Here is a 23,665-nt window from a genome sequence, read left to right on the forward strand (position 1 = left end):
CAGCCACGGTAGTCAGTCTCCACTCCTCATCAGAAATACAAAAAAATGTATCAGCCACACTCCACTCTTAGTTCCTCTTGCCGTATTCATTTGTTTTTAACAAAATTACTGCATACAGCAATGTTTCCTTATGGAAAGCTACTTTACTTGATGCGTTTCACCACTCCTGGCTTGCTCACAAGAATAGGGTCTTCCCTATGCTTCAAAAATAGTGGATGTATCACAGAAGTTCTTATAAATAATAAATACGGCAAGAGGAGCTAACAGTTGAGTGTGGCTGATACTTTTTTTTTTTTTAACGTCTTCGTCTTGCAGAATTTTGACTATGCAAAAATGGCCCCAAAGTAAAAAATTTAAACTGATTCATATCGCAACTGAAAACAGAGAAAGGACAGTGGTAAAATGACTACCCTTTCTTAGACTAACAAGTATATTCAAATATTTATTAGAGCCAAGACTGAAAAGGAATATAAAGGTAGGCTATTGCACATGCAGTTCTGACCTGTGTATTATAGTTAAATGGAAAATTCTGCCTTCCCCTGACAGAATAACATAACAGGACAACTTTTCAGGTAACACAAAGTATTGGACCAAGAGGTAAGAAGCGGTTTCCTGTCACTGTACATCATGTCCATCGCCAGGCTGAGATAGACTGGCTCTCTTTAACAGTCCAGTATATGTATTATTGATACTAGTCTTTGCATACTCGTCTCTTCCGCAGGGATTTCTGTAGGTTGTCTCCGGAGTCCGCACCTTCATCTGCTTCTTTCATCTAGTAGACAAGCAAACAGAACCATATTATGCCAGTACATTTAAAGATCTAGTCTGATTTATTAAAAGATTACCATTTTCCTCTTCCATTGAGGGACACGGGAAGTCTTGACTGTCGGGTTATACTGCCACCTACAGGAGGATTGGACTCTGGGAAACAAAATTGTTGGCCAGCCCAGGATAACCCCTCCTACTCCCAGCTTGCCTCAATTGTTTGCCTGTAAGTATGTCTTCTTTCTGCTGAGAAAAGTCTACGGTAACCTTTTTTGCTAGCTAATTGTGTTCTTCAAGTTTTATATTCAATCAAGATTACTGTTGTATTACTGCTGAGTTAATCTCTAAATGCAGCCTTTCCTTAACTGACTTTGCAGTGCTGCTGTAACAGGACTCTGCTGGACCAATACAGATCTATCAGTTTCTTGTCCTATTAAAGTTGTACACACCACTTTAAAACTTAAGGGGCAGCTCATAGCTGTTACCTTTTCATGTTCCCAACCTAAGCTCCTTTAGAGCTTCTAAGACCACCAAGAATTTTTCTGGTGCACAGTTATTTGCAACCTTCCTCTTTGAAAACTGAAAAAATTTTGACACGCTCTTTTTTTTTTTTTTTACCTCACATGTGTCTACGAGTCTTGTACCCGTTTGAGAAGGATCTTTTATTAAAGTGGCCTGCTCTCTCTGAGGATCTGGCAGTATCCAATCTTAACAAAGCATCTACCATCCTAATGGCGGATGCATCTATCTCAGCAGAAAGCAGCTGGAGGTCCTTTCTAGAACTCTAACCTGTTTTGGCCTTGACCTTATTCTGTCAATCTTAAGCTAACTGGTCTAAGGCCATTATATAGGAAATGACCACTATAGCAATGTCTCACTTTGGAACTCATGCCCACAGCTTTGAACTACAGTGTGGATGGGTTTTTTAAAGTGCTCCGCTTCTGCTCCAGTACAAGTCTTGTCAGTGAACATGAGGAGGATCCTTTGGCTAAAGTGTTGGACTGCAGAACCTGCATGCCCTTGAGGAACAACCCCTTCTTTAGAGCTTCCTTGGATGCCCTAAACAATGATATCACCAGCAGCACAAGCAGCCATCTTCCTTAGTAACACAAGTCTAAAGCTGGATACACACTATCCAACTTTTGTGGTTAGATTTCCTTCAGATTTACCTTTTCTATGTAGTGCAAGGGCCTGCCAGATTGCATACAAATTGAAAGTGTTTAGGTTTGACCTCATATTATATGGTTTTGGTAAGTCTAAAGGAAAAAGTCTTCAGAAAATCTTATAGTGTGTATGGCCCATAAGGCTCAGTTTGGGAAAATGCACCCTATTGATAGAGGTCAATAAGAGTTACTTTTGTTACCCCCAGGCCTCAACCTCCAAATCCAATTCTGTCACCCAAACTGCACAAAAAGCCTGGACTTCTAATATCTTTCTCAACATAAAGAGGCACCCTCACTTTACAAAGTGAGGGGACATCTGTTAGTGCTTGCGAACACTTGGACAACTGGCATATCAAATGGCTTGGGTGAGGGAGGCGGTTTGCTGGGGCAACAAGCTTCCAGTTAGAGCCACTTCCTGATCTGGTAAAGTGTGCCTATGGCATGAGGCTACCGTGAGGCTACTCAGATTTGAAAGGCTTCCACCTGGTCTTCTGTTCACATGTTCTCCATGTTTTACCACGTGGAAGTTCCGGCTTCATCTGAACTCTGGGCATAAGGTCCTTCAGGTGGCTCATTGAGCTGCAGGCAGTCCCCATTTCTGTTTGAGGGCATTTTGCTTGCTGTGTTGCCCACCCCTCGACCTCCCAACAGAAGTCACCTGTCCCCTTAATGAATGAACAAAATATTTTTTGTATTCACTTTTTTCTCTTTCGTTTACTGACACACAGCTTCAATTCTTCAGACCAGTGGGCTTTATGCTGTCACTCTTCAGGAGTAGGACTAGGCGGCAACCTTTTAGGTTATGCCCCTGGGGCAGTACCAGAAGATTTACCATCACTTCCTGCTGTAGGACTTCAGTTTTTTCTGCCTAGTCAGGAGTAAGGAACTGGCTCTGTGATGGGCTCTGCAGTACTGGCAATTTTTCCTATTTAAATTGAATTTTTTACTTTTTCTTTAAAGCGGAGTTCTGGCCCCGGGGGTCAATTTGAGCTAAAAATACCCCCGGGACAGTCAGGCCTAGTACATTCCATAATGGATAGCCTCTGAACTGTCCCGGGTCGCACTTACCTGTAAGAAGAAATACTTACCTTGAAAATTTCTTCTCCAGCGCTGCCATCTCAGGTGTGGGCAGCTGAAGCCGCAGCGTCCCACTTCGTGTCCTCTACTGTGACGTCGGAGTCCCACAATGCACTGCACCAGCCCCGCTCTTCACTTCCAGTGCAGGCACGGCATCCCTGCACAGCTTCTATAATAAGGTAAGTGACCAAAAAAAAATCGGCACTATCCATTTCTCTTTCAGGTTCCCCTTAGCAAGCAGAGCTTAGCCCAAAATCAATTTTGTTCCTGTGTGAACTACAAACAACTGTTCCTGTGTGAACTACAATCAACAGCCGAACTGGGGGAAGCACTGGATATCCTAGATCCTTACGGTCTTCCCAGTCCTTACTGTCTTCCCAGCTCTGCGCTAGGTTGGCCGGAACATAGCCCCACTGGACGGGGGCTGACCGGCGAGTGAAACACCTCGTGAGGTCGCATAGCCCTGATCACGAAAGCAGTCACGGCCAGAGTCGCAGCATACCTCAGGACGAGGCACCCCCATTCCAAGATGATGCGGTGGACTGCTGGGAGTGACGCCTGCCTGGTGACCGTGGTATGGTGAATAGTGTCCCCCCCCTTCTTTCCTGCAGAATTGCTTGGGTGGTCACGGGCCCCTTCTGTGCCCTTCCTCCCCCCTTCTCCTTTGCGGGGTCCCCATAAATAGGTGCCCTCATCTGTCCCGGTCCCATTTGGGGGCATGGGTGAATTTGGGTAGGGGGGCTGCATGGTGCTGGGTGCTGGAGGAGCGGTGGGTGATGCCGATGTCGGCCCCCTGTAGGGGTGTCTGTATCTGAGTGCTGCGGGGGGGGGGGGTCCCCTCCTGGGGTCTGTGAAATTTCTCCTGGGGTCCAGGGTCCCTTGCAATGCCGCGTGGTTCTGCCATTTTGCCATGGATTCTGTATTCCCGGCTTCGGTGGCCATGTTTGTGTAGTCCAGCGGCCATGTTTTTGGTTTCCCCATAGAGTTTCAATGGCGACCATTTTCCTGTAGTCTGAAGCAGTGCTGATTCTGCGGGGGCCTCTAGTGTCAGGTCAGCGTTTTCTCTTCCGCTTTCAAGCAGTGTGGCAGACCGTTTTAGCGCTCTGCAGCTCGGGTGGTGAGTCTCTGGGGGTAAATATCCTTCCTCTACCGTATTCAGCGCTGATTCTATTTTTCTATCTAAATTTTCTTGCTGAGCAGGGCGGTTCCGTTTAACCCTTTGTGGTCAATGAGCCTATGGAGCGCATTTCACCACCCAATCCACTCCTGGAAGCTGCAGGAACCTCTGGGTCTCAGTCTACCCTGGCGGCCATGACGGAAGCCCTGCAGTCGCTAGTAGCCAAAGTAGATATGGCTCTGCAAAGAAGGCCTGGAAAAAAAAGCTCCCCCCGCCTTCACCTGTATCCTCTGCTTTCTCAGATTCTGAGGTGGATTTGGTCGCCGCGGACGAGCGTTTGCCCACTGGGTCTGCGTCCACACACACATTGAGTGCTCTAATAGTGAGGATGAGTCTTCCTCCTCTGCAGCCGCGCATTAAAAAGCAGGTGGAGGCCGGCAGCCGAGGACGATGGCCGCGTGAGAGTAGAGCTCCGTATCCTCCGGTTCTTCTCCAGCGTGCATAAGCGACGAGGGTAAGCGACACCAGCCTGGTTACCCACCTGAACCCTCTCTCCACACCCGCTGGCCATGGGGAAGCGAAAAAACCACGGAAAGCCCCGCAAACTTACAGACTTTTTTGCCTCCACCAGCACGCCGCGCTCTCAAAATGGCGCCGCGGCCTGCTCACAGCGCAGCGGGGCTACCGAGCCCCGGGGAGGTGGCTTGGCGGGCTCTCCTTCCCGGGCTCCTCAGTCCCCGGGCTCGGGACATAGGTCTCCCCCGGGTCCCTCTCCATCTGTCAGCCCGAAGAAGGCAGCTCCACGGCGCTCTTCCGAACATCACTATGTGGGGGATAGCAGGGCGGGAGACATTTCCCAGGACAGCACTCTGGAATTTTATGAGCATATCAGAGACTTTCCTACCACGGGGCAGCCTCTCAACGATACCAGGATGAAGGAAATGCTCCTAACATTCACTGGCTCGCTGTACAGAGATCTTATGTCCTGTGTTACACATCTCAGAACCGATGTGACAGGCCTGGGAGACCGAGTAGATCATGTGGAGGTGAAGATGGCCGATTTCTCGGTGGCTCATAACGAGCTGGTGGACGCTCACAACGACACATCGGATGAGGTGGAGACACTTAAAGCTAAATTGGCCGACTTGGAGGACAGAAATCGGCGCAACAACATTAAACTGCAGGGAGTGGCGGAAACTGTTCCTCCTACTGAACTGCGCTCCTATGTACAGGCTTTCATAATGGCCCTGCTGCCTGACACCTTAACTGGTGAGGTTATTGTGGATAGAGCTCATCGCCTGCCCAAGCCCCAGCATCTGCCTGAAAAAGTGCCCAGGGATGTCATAGCGAGGATCCATTTTTTTCATGTGAAGGATGACCTCATGAGAATGGCTAGGAAGGCATCCCCTCTCCCTGACCCATACCAAGGGATCACTGTGTATGCGGACCTCTCTCAGTTCACGATGGCTGCCCGCAAGAAACTGATTTCATTTACGAAGCTGTTCAGGAACAACAAGGTAGTCTACTCGTGGGGGTACCCCACGAAATTGCTTATCGTACGAGAAGGCCGCACTTACGCTATCCGTACAGAGGAGGAGGGATTTCGCCTGGCTAAGACTTGGGGCCTGTTGCCTGATCCGGAGGCTTCTCTGCAAGTGTCCAACTCTCCCTCACACTTGGATCCGGAATGGTCCTTGGTAAAGTGATCCTGCACAACCCCTACGACAGGGGGTCTGTGGCATAGAAGGGGGTGATAATCCTCGTTCTTTCTGTGGGCTGGTGTACAGGAGAGAACTGGAGGGTGGGAGCTGTTTCCCCCCTACCCACTACTTGCGATTGAGTTCGCATGATGGGGGTTACCCCATACTCTACCTGTGTTATGTTTTGTGTTGTTTTTTGGACTTGTGTTTTTGTTTTCCTTTGTTTTTTCAGCCTCCTTACAAGCACCGACTTGAACGTGGACTTTGGACTTTCCTCATGTGCTCAGTACACTCCCGCAGTGGGGAGGTTTCATGGCTCTGCTCCAGTGGACGGATTTGCTGGGTATGGTGAGAGTATACTCAGTGACTCCCTGCTTTTTTTTGATGACCATTTTCTCTTTTATGACGTTGGCCTCATCCTTGGGATGACCCTTACTCGCTTATATTTTAAATTCTCATGCCACTAAAGTTTGTTACTTTAAATGCCCATGGGTTGAACAGCCCCTTTAAGCGGCGGTCTCTTTGGAGGGAGGCTCGCAGTCTTAGGGGGGATGTTCTGTGTGTGCAGGAGACCCATTTTGCGAAATCTAAACAGCCTAAATGCTCAGATAAGCGATACCCCCACATTTTCACAGCCTCTGGGGCGACCAAGCGAAAAGGGGTTCTAATAGCGGTATCTCAATCTGTGGCGTTTCAGCTGCATGACACGATTGTGGATGACGCAGGTCGTTATTTAGTACTCATATGTGACATTAACAATGTCACATATACTATCGTTAATGTATATGCGCCTAACCAACGCCAAATCAAATTTCTACGATCACTGGTTAAGAAAGTGGATCGAGTCAAGAAGGGTCTCCTGTTATATTGTGGGGACTTCAATTGTATAACTGACGCTTCCTTGGACTGTACCCTCCCTCAGAGGCATGCACGAACCACGCTACAGAGGTTCTTGCACTCTTCTGATCTCTATGACCTGTGGCGATGTGTCAATTCCACTGAGAGGGACTACACGTATTTTTCGGCACCCCATCAGTCGTACTCCAGACTGGATCTTTTTGTGGCAGACCTGTCTGTACTGCGTCTGGTGGAGTCCGCCACTATTCATACCATTTCCTGGTCTGATCACGCCCGGTCTCTGTGGTGGTCGCGGAGAAGCACAATGACGTGCCTGTACATTTGTGGCGGAACAACGTTTCTATTCTCCGGGACCCCGGCCACGGGGAGCGGTTGCGGGGTCAGATTGAGGACTTTTTCCAACAAAATGATAGGTCTGACACGGACATTTTTACCTTGTGGTGTGCACATAAAGCGTATGTTCGGGGCCTGCTCCTACAGCTGGCCTCTAGAGTTAAAAGGGAACGTGCAAAGGCTATGTCCTCTCTCATGTCTAACCTTAAGGACCTGGAGACGAGACATAAGGCCACTCCTACACCTACATTGCTGCTGGAACTTAATTATTGTAGAGCGCAGGTGAGAACTAAGTTGCTGGAGGAACACCAATCTTTGCTGTTTCGATCTAAAGCGCGGTTTTATGCTTCTGGAAATCGCGCGGGTAAGATGTTGGCCAACTATCTTCGGAAGAGGCAACAACAGGCTAAATTATCCTCTTTAAAGGATCCTCACACCTCTCGCACTGTCTACCACCCGTCTGAGATAGCTAATGCCTTTGCCAAGTACTATACTGATCTTTATAATCTAAAGGACGATGCGACTTCGCCGCAACCGTCGGCGGAGGGCATACAGAGGTTCTTGGCAAGATTGAGCCTGCCCACGGTCTCGGAAGAGATGTTGGCGAGCTTAAATGCCCCTATTACGGACCAGGAGATTGAGATGGCTATTGGCTCTCTGCCTCCTGGTAAGTCACCGGGGGCGGATGGCTTTTCAGCTGAATATTTTAAGACCTTCGGCTCTATCGTAACGCCATACTTAGGCCGGGTGTTTAATGCCGCTATGACCAGATCGTTTTTCCCTGCTGAGATGCTCCAGGCTGTCATAGTGGCGCTGCCGAAACCGGGGAAGCCGCCTGATGCTCCGCAGAATTTCCGCCCCATATCCTTGCTGAATTCTGATCTGAAGCTTTATGCAAAGATATGGGCGCAAAGACTAGCGAAGGTCACGCCCTTACTAGTGCGGAGTGATCAGGTTGGATTTGTTACGGGCAGGCAGGCCCCCGATGGAACTAGACGGATGTTTGATCTTCTGTCTGTGGTGGAAAGTCGCAGGGTGCCCTCGGTGTTCCTGACGCTCGATGCGGAAAAAGCGTTTGATAGGGTTCACTGGGGGTACCTAAAGGCGACGTTAACGAAATTTGGGCTTCGGGGTCCTGTCTGCTCGGCCATTTCGGCCTTGTACACTACTCCCTCAGCTAGGGTCTTTACTAGCACAGCTATGTCGGACACCTTTACGATCACAAATGGCACCCGCCAGGGGTGTCCTCTGTCTCCCCTGATCTTCTCCCTAGTTATGGAGCCACTGGCGGAGGCCATTCGGTGTGACCCATCCATATTGGGTGTTAGGGTGGGAGACAGGGAACATAAAATAGGGTTATTTGCAGATGACGTAATACTCACTCTGACCTCCCCGTCCTCGTCCCTGCGCAACCTGGCTAGGGTGCTGGAGGAGTACGGGGCGGTCTCGTATTATAAATTGAATACTACCAAGTCCCAGTGCCTCCCGATGTATGTCCCCTCTAGAGATCTAGAGGCGTTGAGAACAGAACATCCCTTTCAATGGGCTTCCAAGTCCTTGTTATATCTGGGTATACAGTTATCATTTCCAACAGCCTCTACATACTTGATTAATTACTCTGAATTAACTAAGATAGTGCATAGGGATCTGTCTCACATTGCCCAACACGAACTGTCGTGGGTGGGCAAGGTGGCGGCGTTCAAAATGCTGGTACTACCCAAAGTATTGTACTACTTTAGAACGATACCTATAATCGTTCCGCAACATTTCTTTAATGACATGGACAAGCAGCTTAGGAAGTTTTTGTGGAACGGGAAAGTACCCAAGCTTTCCTATTCTACCCTGCGCAGGCCTAGGAGCTGGGGGGGAGTGGGAATGCCGGATCTTAGAAGTTATCAGGCAGCAGCCCTCCTGGATCAGGCTAAGGAATGGTGTACTCCCCACTCCGATAAGTTGTGGGTTATCATTGAGAGGGCCCTGGTAGCTAATAGAGACCTTCCCTCCCTACTAATAGCGGCTCAAACTGGGCGGAGTCTCCAACTTCCTGGAGTTCCGGCCATTCAGGCTACAGTTCATGGGTGGGGGGCTCTGCGACAGGTGTCTGGAATTCCTACCTTGCCTAAAGACCTCACACTGGCTTCTTACGAGTTTCTCATTCCCTCGCTGAGGTGTCCCAGCCCTGGTGCCCAGCGCTCCCTTACCTATTCCCAGGTCCTGTCCTCCTCCACCCCCTATGATTTTTTTTTTCTGGCACAACTGCGACATTACCACCTGAGGTTCCCGGAACTGCAAGTTCGGGTGCCTCAGGAGGTGTGGGAGTACCTCACCTCGGGGAAACCGAGAGCTGGCGGGTTGTCTTGGTTTTATAAAGTACTGAGGCAGCCTAAGGCCCAGTCCAAATTGAAGTGTATGTTATCATGGGAAAGGGACCTTGATGCAGAATATTCCATTGGGGATTGGCAGGCAGCTGTACAATCCTCTTTTAAATATACGCACTGCACTAACCACTGGGAAGGGGCTCTTAAAATATTGCATAGGAGCTACCTTACTCCATCCAGACTGGTCCATATGTACAAGGACTCTTCAGATGCTTGTTGGAGAGAATGTGGAGCGAGGGGCACTGTACTCCATACTTTTTGGGAATGTAGGAAACTACGGAGCTACTGGGTGGCCATCTACGCTTTGGTGGCCACGGTAACAGGACTAAAAATACCTATGACACCGTCATTGGCCCTGCTGAATTTAGGCATTCAGTCCGTCCCGAATGAACATAGATGTATTATCTCACATATTTTAACGGCGGCTAGAACTAATGTAGCGGCGGCATGGAAGTCTACCAAAATCCCTACGGTCTATGAAGTCATCAACCGAGTGAAAATAATTCACTCATATGAAAAATTTTTTTTTAGCTCGGGAAATAATTTCCAGACATTCCAGCAGCAATGGAGGGGGTGGCTAGATAAATACCCTAATTGAGCAGGTTTGCTATTCACTTGCTTGTGAATTGGAATTGCTGATTGTTTATTGAATACAGGAGGTTTTGTTTGTTTGGACTGTCCAGTTGATAGTCTACTGGTTTTCAACATTTGAGTGTTATCTACTCCATTCTTGTTATGTATCCTATCACAGCAGAGTCTTCGGAGACCGGTTCTATCACATGCTCCCGGTTGGCTGGGAGGAAGAGATATGGGATATAGGACTAGTGTACTGGGGACCCATGGACGCTTGCTGGGGATCTGGCTGGGGGGGGGGTGGGAGCCCGGGGGGCATGGGCACAGTATGCTCCCGAAGGGGTGCCGAGCTCCTTGGGTTTCCCGCCTGGGCCCTTTGGGGCAACCCGGCTATGTCGCCCGGCACGGGCTTGAGGTTCCCTAGGGAATTGGCTAGAACTCTGAGGGGCTCTGTGTAATGTATGTACAAGTTGTGATATGAGCTATATTTTCTCATGTTGTATTATCCTGTTCTATGCAATGCTAACGAAATATGTTATTGTATGTTGAAAATCTTTAATAAAAACTTATTGAAAAGAAATAGAAAGGCAAAAAAAAAAAAAAAAAAAAAAAAAAAGCAGGTGGAGGCCTCAATTGTGTCAGTGTGGGAAACTTTAAAGTTGGAAGACTCAGCTGAAGCTGAGTCGGCGACGCCGGTGCAGTTTGGCACCCACAAATCGTCCAAGGTGACCAAGGGGTTTCCCTTTCCTGCCTGTTTTGACAAAATTGTCACTAGTCAGTAGGATTCCCCGAAACCCATGGTTGGAATACCTAAGCATTTTGCTAGGAGATATCCCTTTGAGGAGTCTCTTCTGAAGAAACTAACGGTTCCACCGTCGGTGGATTCTCAGGTTACCCGTCTGAATAAGGCCACACTTTTGCCGGTGGAGGATTCCCAGTCTTTTAAGGACCCCGTGGCCAAAAGGGCTGAGTACCTCTTCACCGCGGCTGGTTCAATTTTAAGACCAGTGTTTGCTATCACCTTGGTATCCCAGACCTTAACGGAATGGGCTAAGATTTTGTGTCAGGATCTGGAGGGGAGTCAACACCCTTCTGAGCTGGTGGACCAGTTGATCCAAGGGTTACAGTATATTTGTGATGCATCCCTGGATCCGGCCCCCTTGGCCGACAGGGTTTCAGTGATGGCAGTGATCCTTCGCCGCATGATCTGGTTGAAGTACTTGTCAGCTAACCAGGCTTCTAAAAAGGTGCTGACTGATCTTCCTTTTGTAGGAGACTGTCTGTCCGGTGCCTCTATGGAAGAGAACTTTAAGGGCCTCACGGGAGGCAGGAGTACATTGTTTCTGCAGGCAGCTAAGGGCAAGGAACCTCGCCGTAAGCAGGGTCCCTTCTTTTTGACTCACAAGCGGCCCTTTCTTCCGTCTGGATCGCAGGAAAAGGGCTGGAGATCCACCCGTAACTTTGCGGGAGGCTCCAAGAGACCCTGGAATGGTAAGTCCAAAGCGGACACTTCTGGTTCCGCAGAAATGCCTTCCCCAGCCTGAAGGGGCGGTCCTCACCTGCTTTTGGGGTGGGGGGACGTCTTCGCTTCTATCTGGATCCGTAGACCTCCCTAATTCAGGACAAATGGGTCCACAAACTAATTAGGTTCGGATACAAGATCGAGTTTCAGTCCTTGCCTCCGGCAAGGTTCTTTCCATCCGACTTACGCCACTGCTTATACTGCTTTCTTTCTCAGTGAACCATGTTTTAATGAGACCAGACACCTCTCCTTTCTCGGTTAACACCGATTTTAATCGACAGCCCAGTTACCCTTACAAAAAAAGACTCCTTTTGGTAGGTACCTACATTTGAAGATTATGACATCTTGTATAACTTGCATAATATGAATCTTACTTTGAATATGGTTTTTATTTATAGCATACTTATTGCAATCTATATTTATATAGGTACAGTTAGTGCATTGAACTCTGGTTGACCCCTGAAGAAGGGTTTCCATACCCGAAACGCGTAGGGTTCTGTCCGGTTCTTTCCACCAATGATGCCTAGGAGTCCTCTGTATGGATACTGGTCTGTCCTTGCATGCAGGTTTTAAAATTCACATATATCTACTTGTGTGCTAGATATATATATATGTTCATGTATGAATTTCTTTTGCTTTCTTTTGTAATAAAATTGTAATTTGTCTATATACGGTTGTATTATTTTTTCAGTGATTTAGTGGCACAAACCATTGGGGGTACCCTTTTTGTATCTATCTATCGGGATGATGGCCACTGACACTGGGTACTAAGTGATAGGATATAATAAAATTTTCCCTCCAACTTACGCCTGTCTCCAGAGTGGCTACAGGGCCTCTACGGAGCAGTGCAAACCTGTTAGCACAAAGAGTTATTGTGCAGGTTCCAGAGTTGGATCATTTTCAAGGTTTTTATTCAAATCTGTTTACAGATCCCAGGAAGTAAGGCAAGGTTCGTCCGATCTTGGATCTCAAGCCTCGCACAGAACCACTTTGTGCGGGTTCAGAAATTTCGGATGGAGTCCATCCGCACAGTAGTAGCTTTCCTTCATCAAGGAGACCTGCTGGCTTCTATCGATCTCAAGGATGCTTACCTTCATATTCCAATATAAGTCGGGCATCAGCGTTTTCTTTGTTTTGCAGTGGGTGAGGAGCACTTTCAATTCAGGGTGTTACCCTTTGGTCTCACCTCAGCTCCTCGGGTGTTCACAAAGGTTTTGGCCCCAGTGTTGGCCTTGTTACGGCAGAAGGGGTTTGCAGGACTAGGTTACCTGGACGATCTGCTTCTGCGTGCAGAGTCTTCCACGGCTCTAGAAGCTGACTTGGACGTTACGGTGCAAACTCTGCCGCAGTTCGGGTAGACACTGAATTATCAGAAATCGGCACTGTCTCTGGCCACAAAGCTGGACTACTTGGGTCTGGCACGGTGTTTCTTCCTCAGACAAAACTTCTGAAGCTACAGGATGCTGAACCATCGATCCTTACTCAGGACTAGCATGCAAGTGTTGGGTTTGATGGTCTCCACCTTCAAGGAAGTTCCGTTTGCGCAGTTCCACACCAGACCTTTGCAAAGTGAGATTCTGATAAAATGGAACAAGGCTCCGCTGTCATTGGACAATCTGATCCTGTTGAGTCTGGGTTTGAGGGAGTCTCTCCTATGGTGGCTCCAATCCCCAGGTCTATGTCTGGGAAAATCTTTTCTTCCCCTGTATTGGACTGTAATCACCACAGATGCCAGTCTGTCCGGATGGGGAGGTGTCTTAGGAGTGTGTTGGGCCCAAGGTGTCTGGACTCAGGAGGAGTCCAGGGTGCCGATCAACATTCTGCAAATCCGGGCAATCAGACTTTGTCTGTCTCAATGGATTGATCGTCTGCAGGGACACCATGTGCGGATACAATCGGACAATGCTATGACTGTGGTATATGTCAATCATCAAGGGGGCACAAGAAGTGCCCTGGCAGCCCGGGAAGTGGCCAGCATTTTGAGGTGGGCAGAACAATATGTTCTGGCCCTCTCGCTGTGCACATTCTGGGGGTAGAGAATTGGCAAGCGGACTATCTCAGTTGGCAGACGCTGGATCTGGGAGAATGGTCTCTTCACCCAGAGGTATTTCATCAACTGTATCTTCGGTGGGGGACCCCTGATGTGGACCTGCTGGCTTCCCATCTCAACAGGAAGGTGCAAAGGTTTGTGTCAAGGTCTCAGGATCCTCTGGCCGAAGGTGGCCTCTTGGGGTCAATATCGTCTGATTTACACTTTTCCTCCAATACAACTTCTGTTGAGACTGCTACACAGAATCGAGGTAGAAGGAATTCCAGTCATTCTGGCCTCGCTGGTCTTGGTACGCAGGCCTGGTAAAGCTGGTAGCAGACGTCCCTCTGTCTCAGGGACCAATCTTCCATCCTGCTTTATGGTCCCTGGCTTTAACGGCTTGGCTATTGAAAGCCAGATGCTGAAAGACAGAGGGCTGTCGAGTAAGTGATTTCTAGGCTGTTGAAGGATAGAAAATCTACGTCTAGGAAGGTCTATCATCAAGTTTGGAAGGCGAACATTACTTGGTGTGAGTCAGGGGGGGTTTCTCCACGCTCCTTTTCTGTGTCTTGCCTGTTGGAGTTTCTACAATTTTGTGTAGCTCAACGTTTGGCTCTGGGCACCATCAAGGGCCAGATTTGCGCCTTGGCTATTTTTCTCAAAGGCCGTTGGTGGCAAAGTCCTTGGTTCACACTTTTGTGCAGGGAGTTCGCCATCTGGCTCCTCCGTTGCGATCCCTGGTACCTCCGTGGGATCTCATTTCGTTTTTGTCGGTGCCTCAAAAGCCTCCCTTTGAAAATATTCAAAAAATTCCTCTGCTCACTCTGTTGCAGAAGGTGGCTTTCTTAGTAGCTATTACTTCCGCATGTCGCATGTCAGAGTTGGCTGCGTTGTCCTGTCGGTCACCTTACTTGGCGATTCATACGGACAAGGTGGTGTTGTGACCCTGTCAGGCGTTTCTTTCCCAAGTCTGTCTCGGGGGTTTCATTTGAATGAAGACATTGTGCTACTGTCCCTATGTCCTAAACATTCTAAGGAAATTGCCTTACATTCCTTAGATCTAGTAAGGGCGATTCGGGTGTACCTGGCGGTGACTGAACCGATTAGAAAATCTGATTCTTTGTTTGTTCTTTTGGATGGACCTCGTAAGGGGCAGGCCACATCTGCTGCGACCATTTCCAAGTGGATCAGGCAGGTGGTGGTGCAGCCTATTCTATTAAGGGTCAGGTTCCTCCTTTCCCTGTTAAAGCACATTCTACGAGGGCGCTTAGTGCCTCCTGGGCCTTCCGTCATTAGGCGTCAGTGGTTCAGGTGTACAAGGCGGCTACGTGGTCGTCTGTACACACATTCACCAAATTTTATAAGGTGGATGTACTTGCATCTTTGGATGTGGCGTTTGGCCGCAAAATTTTGCAGGCTGTGGTTGCAGAGGCTTCCGCTTTTTGAGGGTGAAAATTTTTCCTGGTGGTGAGCTCCAGTTGTTCCTAGCTGAGCTCCTGTTGTTACCTGGTTGACTGTGTTTAGCCTTGTTGGAAATTCTGTGTTTTTTCCCACCCCTCATGTTGACACTGCTTTGGGACATTCCAATGGTCTGAAGAATTGAAGCTGTGTTTGTCAGTGAATGAAAGAGAAAACTGGATTTTTGTCTTACTGTAAAATCCTTTTCTCTGAGGTTCACTGACAGACACAGCACCCGCCCCTCTGTTGGTGTTGAGTTTTTTGTTTTTCTGACACTGCTTGTTACAAACTGGAGTCCTACAGCAGGAAGTGATGGTATACCCTCTGGGACTGCCCCAGGGGCGTAACCAAAAAGGTTTCCTCCTAGTCCTACTCCTGAAGAGAGACATCATAAAGCCCATTTTATGTTTTTCAGTATCGAATCTTCATGTAGGAGGCAGTATAAACCGTCAGTCAAGACTCCCGGTGTCCCTTAATGGACTTCAAGAAAAGGATTGGACGGCGATTACAAGAATCCTAATATTGCTTTGTACACAGGGACACAGGCTTGTGTGATAGCAGTTTTTACAACCATCTGGATAAAGCATTTGCAAAGCTCTCATTAAGATTTCAGCAACTCATTGGCAATTTGCCTTGTTTGCTATGAAGTCTGTTCACACTACTGCTTTGCATACACTATACGTTATTTTAGTGTAGCGTGTTGCAATGTAATCCTTCTCATTGTAACACTGCTGCAGGTACTTAAGAGATTTCAGTAAAGTTCTAACATAAAAAAGTAATCTGTGCGATTCTGGAGCATGGCACTGTTCTTTCTAGTGCACATGGCTATGCGTTTATTGCAGCTGCTGGTGCGAACAAGCCGTAACGCATCCTTCAGCTTCAGTCTGGGTATGATGATCACAGATCATAACAGCAGTGCTAAGCAATTTTCTAGGAGGCGTAGAGCAATTCCATGACGTCAGCTAGCAGCATTAACAAAAAAAAACTATTAAGTGCCTGTTCCCACTACAAAAATGTCCTCCAGATCCATTCCAACATGCGCAGTTTAATGTTTTTCAGGATGCATTACAGATGCTTTTTTTTCTTCTTTTTCCTTTTTTTTCCCCACTGTATTGGGTCCGTGGCCTTTTTTATGCTTTTTACCGCGATACAGTAAAGTTCTGTGCAGGAAAAAAGCAGCATATTGTACTTTCTTTTTTTTAACTGAAAAGCGCTGCACTGGTATGAACTATGCCATTGGAACCCATGTAACATACTTTCATTGTCTTTTTGATGCAAAAAAAAAAAAAAAAAAAAGTACTGCACTGCACAGGGTGTGCACAGGCCTCAAAAAAATTTCCGGAAGGTGCTGTTGTTCACTGAATTCTGGGTATTACTTTTTTTTTTTCTTTTTCTTCCATTTTCTATTGAGTGTTCTTTAGCTGGGGGCTCCCAGATAAAATGAAACCAGCTGTAAGTGAAATCTAGATGCTGGCATAGCCCTCTCCCTCTCTAAAAATGCTAGTTGCCAAACTGTCACTCTGGGAAAGTAGTAAAACCAAAGCATCAGCATGGCAGCCAGGCAACTACAAATTCAGAATGAGGTCTGCAATAGCAGCATGTACAGTATCTCACAAAAGTGAGTACACCCCCCACATTTTTATAAATATTTTATTATATCTTTTCATGTGACAACACTGAAGAAATTACACTTTGCTACAATGTAAAGTAGTGAGTGTACAGCTTGTATAACAGTGTAAATTTGCTGTCCCCTCAAAATAACTCAACACACAACCATTAATGTCTAAACTGCTAGCAACAAAATTGAGTACACCCATAAGTGAAAATGTCCAAATTGGTCCCATTTAGCCATTTTTCCTCCCCGGTGTCATGTGACTCGTTAGTGTTACAAGATCTCAGGTGCGAATAAGGAGCAGATGTGTTAAATTTGGTGATATCACTCTCACTATCTCATACTGGTCACTGGAAGTTCAACATGGCACCTCATGGCAAAGAACTCTCTGAGGATCTGAAAAAAGAATTGTTGCTCTACATAAAGATGGCCTAGGCTATAAGAAGATTGCCAAGACCCTGAAATTGAGCTGCAGCACATTGACCAAGACCATACAGCAGTTTAACAGGACAGGTCCCACTCAGAACAGGCCTTGCCATGGTCGACCAAAGAAGTTGAGTGCCGGTGCTCAGCGTCATATCCAGGGGTTGTCTTTGGGAAATAGATGTATGAGTGGTTGAAGAGGTTGAAGGGGTGGGGGTCAGTCTGTCCGTGCTCAGACCATATGCCGCACACTACATCAAATTGGTCTGCATGGCTGTCGTCCCAGTAGGAAGCCTCTTCTAAAGATGATGCACAAAAGCCCACAAACAGTTTGCTGAAGACAAGCAGACTAAGGACATGGATTACTGGAACCATGTCCTGTGGTCTGATGGGACCAAGATAAACTTATTTGGTTCAGGTGGTGGCAACAAAGACAAGTGTGTCTTGCCTACAGTCAAGCATGGTGGTGGGAGTGTCATGGTCTGGGGCTGCATGAGTGCTGCCGGCACTGGGGAGCTACAGTTCATTGAGGGAACCATGAACGCTATCATGTACTGTGACATACTGAAGCAGAGCATGATCTCCTCCCTTCGGAGACTGAGCCGCAGTGCAGTATTCCAACATGATAACGAACCCAAACACACCTCCAAGATGGCCAATGCTTTGCTAAAGAAGCTGAGGGTAAAGGTGATCGACTGGCCAAGCATTTCTCCAGACCTAAACCCTATTTAGCATCTGTGGGGCATCCTCAAATGAAAGGTGGAGGAGCGCAAGGTCTCTAACATCCACCAGCTCCGTTATGTGGTTATGGAGGAGTGGAAGAGGACTCCAGTGGCAACCTGTGAAGCTCTGGTGAACTCCATGCCCAAGAGGGTTAAGGCAGTGCTGGAAAATAATGGTGGCCACACAAAATATTGACACTTTGGGCCCAATTTGGACATATTTCACTTAGGGGTGTACTCACTTTTGTTGCCAGTGGTTTAGACATTAATGGCTGTGTGTTGAGTTATCTTGAGGGGACAGCAAATTTACACTGTTATACAAGCTGTACAACATAAAAGAAATAGTAATAAAAAGAAAAGAGAAGGCGCCTGGCCCTTTAAATAAAAGATTGTTGAACCTGCTGCCCTTTTAATTGTAATAAAACAATAAATAGGTATATATCATAGGTAAAAAGGCGCTGGTAATCTTAATATATCACGTGTTATAAAAATTAATAAGTGATTTAAAGTGTAATATATGTGATTAAAAATTGCTACAAATATATATATGATCTACTATTGGTGCAATTAGCAAAGAAAAGTGCATACCAGTGCAATTTCAATTCAGAAGTGTTTGTGCTTCTCAAAGTAAATTAATCCACAAAGGTGTGGATCAGTGAACCAATAAATAGATATATAAAGAATTCCATACAAAAATCACATAAGAATATATAAAAATATAAATATATAAATGTGCTCCAAGTAGTGTTTTAAAAGTCCAGGCAATAGCATGCAATCAAAATTGTGCTTGGTGGATTCTTATTAATCCCTTCACAGTGCTCCAGGTGCTGGGATGTGACAACCGTCAATTAAGAAGTGCTTGTGCTTCTCAAAGTAAATTAATCCACAAAGGTGTGGATCAGTGAACCAATAAATAAATATATAAAGAAGTCTGAGGACTGCCTGAGGACTGCCTGAGGACGCTCGTTAAGCGAAATGCATTGTGGTCAATGCTAACCCGGAAGTAACACACAGAGGCATTCGGAACAGAGGCTGGGATACACATCCACCGCCGCAATACAAAGAAGGGGAAAGGAGATACAGGGTGCTGCAGATCCCCGGAGAATGTCTTCCTAAGACCCAAAAAAACGATTTTGTACTGCCGAATTGCCCAGTGCCAGGAGGGCACAACAAATAGTAAGAGGCTAATTGTCACCTTATAGTGTATGTTTTTTGGAGAATAAAACAGTATTTCACTATTGGAGGCTATTTGTTCTTCTATATCTTTATGTGTATGGGGGGACTACATGGTCCAACTCGAGTAATATAGGAGCCAGAGATCCAAGCAATCGAGGAGAGGTTTGATCCACCCAATAAAGGGATCACAGGCGTTGGGGGTCCTTGTGACCTGCTGCTAGCTGGTAAGAGGCCACGGTTGTCACATCCCAGCACCTGGAGCACTGTGAATGGATTAATAAGAATTCACCAAGCACAATTTTGATTGCATGCTATTGCTTGGACTTTTAAACACTACTTGGAGCACATTTATATATTTATACTTTTTTATATATTCTTATGTGATTTTTTTATATATCCTTATGTGATTTTTGTATGGAATTCTTTATATATTTATTTATTGGTTCACTGATCCACACCTTTGTGGATTAATTTACTTTGAGAAGCACAAGCACTTCTTAATTGACGGTTGTCACATCCCAGCACCTGGAGCACTGTGAAGGGATTAATAAGAATCCACCAAGCACAATTTTGATTGCATGCTATTGCCTGGACTTTTAAAACACTACTTGGAGCACATTTATATATTTATATTTTTATATATTCTTATGTGATTTTTGTATGGAATTCTTTATATATCTATTTATTGGTTCACTGATCCACACCTTTGTGGATTAATTTACTTTGAGAAGCAAAAACACTTCTGAATTGAAATTGCACTGGTATGCACTTTTCTTTGCTAATTGCACCAATAGTAGATCATATATATATTTGTAGCAATTTTTAATCACATATATTACACTTTAAATCACTTATTAATTTTTATAACACGTGATATATTAAGATTACCAGCGCCTTTTTACCTATGATATATAAAAGAAATAGTAGTGTATTCCAGATTCTCCTATTGGACAAGGTGGAGGGGCGGGACAGATAACTTCAAGATATCCACCCCATCCAAACAAATACAAAAAGTTTTCTGAATGGTGGAGGTGCCAAGCGAGTGACCCCGTGTTCTATATACAGAAGGCAAGCCAATTGAACAGCACAGTGCTGTATCTTGGCCTAGGCCAACAAGGCCCAGGCCTAGGGCGGCACTTTGCAGGGGGGCAGCATAAAAGCTGCAACGCTCACGAAAAAAAAAAAACAGCCTTCTCCCGGCTCCCATGCGAAAAGGGTCCCCGCTGGCTTGCGCTACACTTTTAGTCTTATGGGGCGAATTGGGCCAGAGGGCAGGGTCCAGGAGGCAAATCAGTCTGGCACCCCCATAAAGCGGTCACACTGCTACCTGCCGGTATGATAATGCCGGCCGGTGAGGACATTCGGACAGACCGCAGTACGCCGACCATACTTAATACAACTGGCCCGAAGGCCGCCAATGCTAATAAGTGTGCCACTGCAGCCTAATGCTCCGCCTACCCTCCTCCGCCCCCAGGTATGGCAGGCATCATGTCATCAATATAATTTAATTTCTTTAAACATCCTTGTCCTTGAGTGAGCATATTGAATTGCATCATATACAATTAAGACTTTTAATTGTATATGATGCCAATAATATTTTGGACCTGCTCATCTCCATATGTGCTGTCGCAATATGTCACTGGATCAGTAAGATTACTCCTTTCTTTTATGATATTTGGACTTGTGTTTGCCGCCACTGATTATTTCACTTATTTATATAATGACTATGGACTTCCTAGTCATTATACAAATAAGTAAAATATTCCTATGATTACAATCAGTGGCAGCAAACACAAGTCCAAATTTCTTAAAAGAAAGGAGTAATCTTACTAATCCAGTGACATGAGGCTGTACTAATGGGCACTGATAAGGCTGCGCTGATGGCCACTGATGAGGTGGCACTAATAAGCAGCACTGATGGGGCTGCACTGATAAGGGAGCATTGATATGCTGCACTGATGTGCGCTAATAGGCTGCACTGATGGGCACGAGGCGGCAATGAAAAGCTTGATTGATGGGGCTGCACTGATATGTTTCACTGATGGGCAAACTGATGGCCACTGATGAGGCTGCGTTGATGGCCTCTGATGAGGTGGCACTGATAAGCTGCACTGATGTGCACTGATATGATGCACTGGTGGCCACTGGTGGGGATGTACTTATGGCCACTGATAGGCTGCACTGATGAGCAGTAATGAGGCTGCACTAATGGGCAGTAATGAGGCTGCACTGATGGGCAGTAATGAGGCTGCACTGATGCCTGATGAGACTGAACTTATGGGGACTGATAAACTGTGGTTGTGGTCTGTGGGTTACAGATGACAGTGCGGGTCATAAACAGGATGGGGTGTGGCCTTTACAGGAAGGGGTGGGTCATATTTAAATTAGGGGGTGCCCAAGTTTAGTCAGGCCTAGGGCAGCACAAAACCTAAATACACCACTGGAACAGCACCCAGAAGAAACCAGCACTAACTGTATGTAAGAACAAAGACTGCAGTGAATTCCTGCATCCCCAGTGGCCCACCGCATGGGATATATGAGGAATTAGATATATGCAACCTGGACCAGTTAAGGTGAAAAAAAAAAAAAAGATCATTCCTAGAGTTCAGGTTTTGAGTGGTTCCTGATTTGGTGTGACGTTCGGTGTATACATATGAGTTTCCCTCTGAGAGTTGGATTGAGATGAAGACCCTGAGACAGTGATCTACAGCCTAGCTGAGGTTCAGCTTGATCGCTTGTTTGTTTTATCCGTCTGGTAAGCGTGTTTTGGCAATCTACTTGGTGGCGGATCTGCTTCACTGATTCACTCAGACCTGGTTGTTGAGCACCTTCTTTTCACTGGGATCTCTGGATATTTAAATGACCTGTATATGGACGTTTTTAACCATTTGTTTTAGCGCTACATATATATATTTTTACTATTTCTCACATATCAGTATATGGTCAGTGTAGCGGCTGTTTGTTATATTTTAAGAATTTTAATGATTTTTACTTAGCGCAACTATTTATTTACTATTGTCTGTGTTTCTACCTTTATCAGCATAGTTTGCTGATAAAGACTCAAAAGGTTAGTGACCCAAAAGTTTGAAGCTAGATCATCAGCATGACAAACCAACATAAGCAGAATGAAAAGTCAGCAATGGCAACCTCTGTTTCTCTCAGGAAAGGTGCTGAATTATTGGAGTACTGTATGTCACGTGGGTGTGTATGGGATAACAATTTTAAACTTTTTTCAGCAACATTTTATCCATAAATACTAATGACAAACTGCACATTATATTAATGCACACCTAATTGAATATAAACTATATCTATGTAGAAAGCTTTTTTGACATGTTCTGGACACTTACCTCATCATCTGAAGACTGATCTACTGTATCACCAATTTCCTCTTCTTCTTGACTGAACTCTTCATCTTCCTCCTCTTGTTCCGTCCTTTCATCTTCTTCAGCCTCTAGAATAGGACAAGTTATGTTTGGAATGAGACATGCAGCTTTATTTAAGGAACAACTTATAAAGTGTAAAAACAGTGTTAATAAACTTTGTAAACTGCCAATATGCAGGTGCAGGGTGGATTTCTTGCCATTTGTGCCCCGCAGACCCACTAACCATTGTACCTCCTTTAATGTCAGCTCAACTTCTCAGCACTAAAAGAATGTTACATCTCACAGGAGGGCTGTTTACTGTAAGGAGTGAGCAATAGGTAATGACTAGCACTATGCTTTATTATCTGGGGTACTCACATAATGGACTCATTTTCACTATGCTTTATCCTGCCTCTATTATACAGGCCAAAGAATTTTTTTTTCCTTTTGTAGAATGAGAAGGGATAGAACCTTGGCTTTTATTGCTGTCTATAAACCAGTTAGTGAGATGTTCTATCACGTCCTGGAACAGAAAACAAGAAGAACCTCCCCACTAAAAAAGACTCTTCTCCAATAAATGGCCTCTTCACCAATAAAAGGACTTTTATAGAACACTGGAGTAGGATTGCATAGCTCCCAACTGTCCCTGATTTCGAGGGACTGTCCCTGATTTGGAAAAAATTCCCTCTGTTCCTCTTTCCTCCTCCTTGTCTGTCGTTTTGGTCTGATCTACATACATTAGTTGTATATAAATGCACTTTGTATCAAAAAAAGTGTTTCCCAGGGCTAACCCTTTCATCCAATTTCAAAATGTCTGCAATTGTAAATTTTAAAAGCCAGTATAAAGGAATAGTAGTGGTAAAAAAAGCACTTGTGGGTTTAAAAAATATTTTTTTTAGTATTATTTTCCTTTAAGGGGTCGTGGTATGGGTGTGTGTCCTATGCCTACATACTTTTGCCAATAGGTGTCTCCCTCATTCCCATCTCAAACATTTTGGAAGTTTGGGGTTCGTATGTAAGGTTTTACTGTTGTGTCCCTATTGGGAAGATTCTCCTAAACTTTCAGTGTGGTTTCCAAGACAGAAAATTAGGAAAATCTCCTCATACGGGACATAGCATGAATCCTAAAAGAGGTTCTTGCCCTACACTGCTCTAACGAAAACTGAAAAAAGAAAATTGTATCTGAATTTTCAATTGATTCATTTTGATCTGATCTGACATCACTACAATAACATTAGGCTGGCCATTCACTGCAGAAAAAAGACATTTCTTTCAAGATTTTTAACAACCAAGCTGTGTAAGTAGTGCACTTACCAGTGTTTCCTGTCTTCCAATGATTCACACTTTGTATGATGATATGTATTCTAAATTTAAAAAAATAATGCATCTGTGCT

At 45.7% G+C, this 23,665-nt stretch overlaps 1 protein-coding gene across 2 annotated transcripts in view; it reads right to left on the bottom strand.

The window, feature by feature from the left end:
- Positions 1-429: 429 nt before the first annotated feature.
- Positions 430-23,665, bottom strand: part of CLGN (calmegin) — a 105,863-nt gene continuing 82,627 nt past the window's right edge. Inside the window, exons 14-15 of one of the 2 annotated variants that reach the window (XM_082243528.1) lie at positions 22,257-22,360; positions 430-772 (exon numbers count right to left, since the gene is read on the bottom strand). In XM_082243528.1, the coding sequence (XP_082099654.1) occupies positions 692-772; positions 22,257-22,360 (185 nt within the window). In that variant the 3' untranslated portion in view covers positions 430-691. The remainder of the gene's footprint in view (positions 773-22,256; positions 22,361-23,665) is intronic. The other variant, XM_082243529.1, reaches the window with a different exon arrangement.

This window comes from Pelophylax lessonae, assembly GCF_965119305.1.
Source record: "Pelophylax lessonae genome assembly, chromosome: 1".
Classification (NCBI taxonomy): domain Eukaryota; kingdom Metazoa; phylum Chordata; class Amphibia; order Anura; family Ranidae; genus Pelophylax; species Pelophylax lessonae.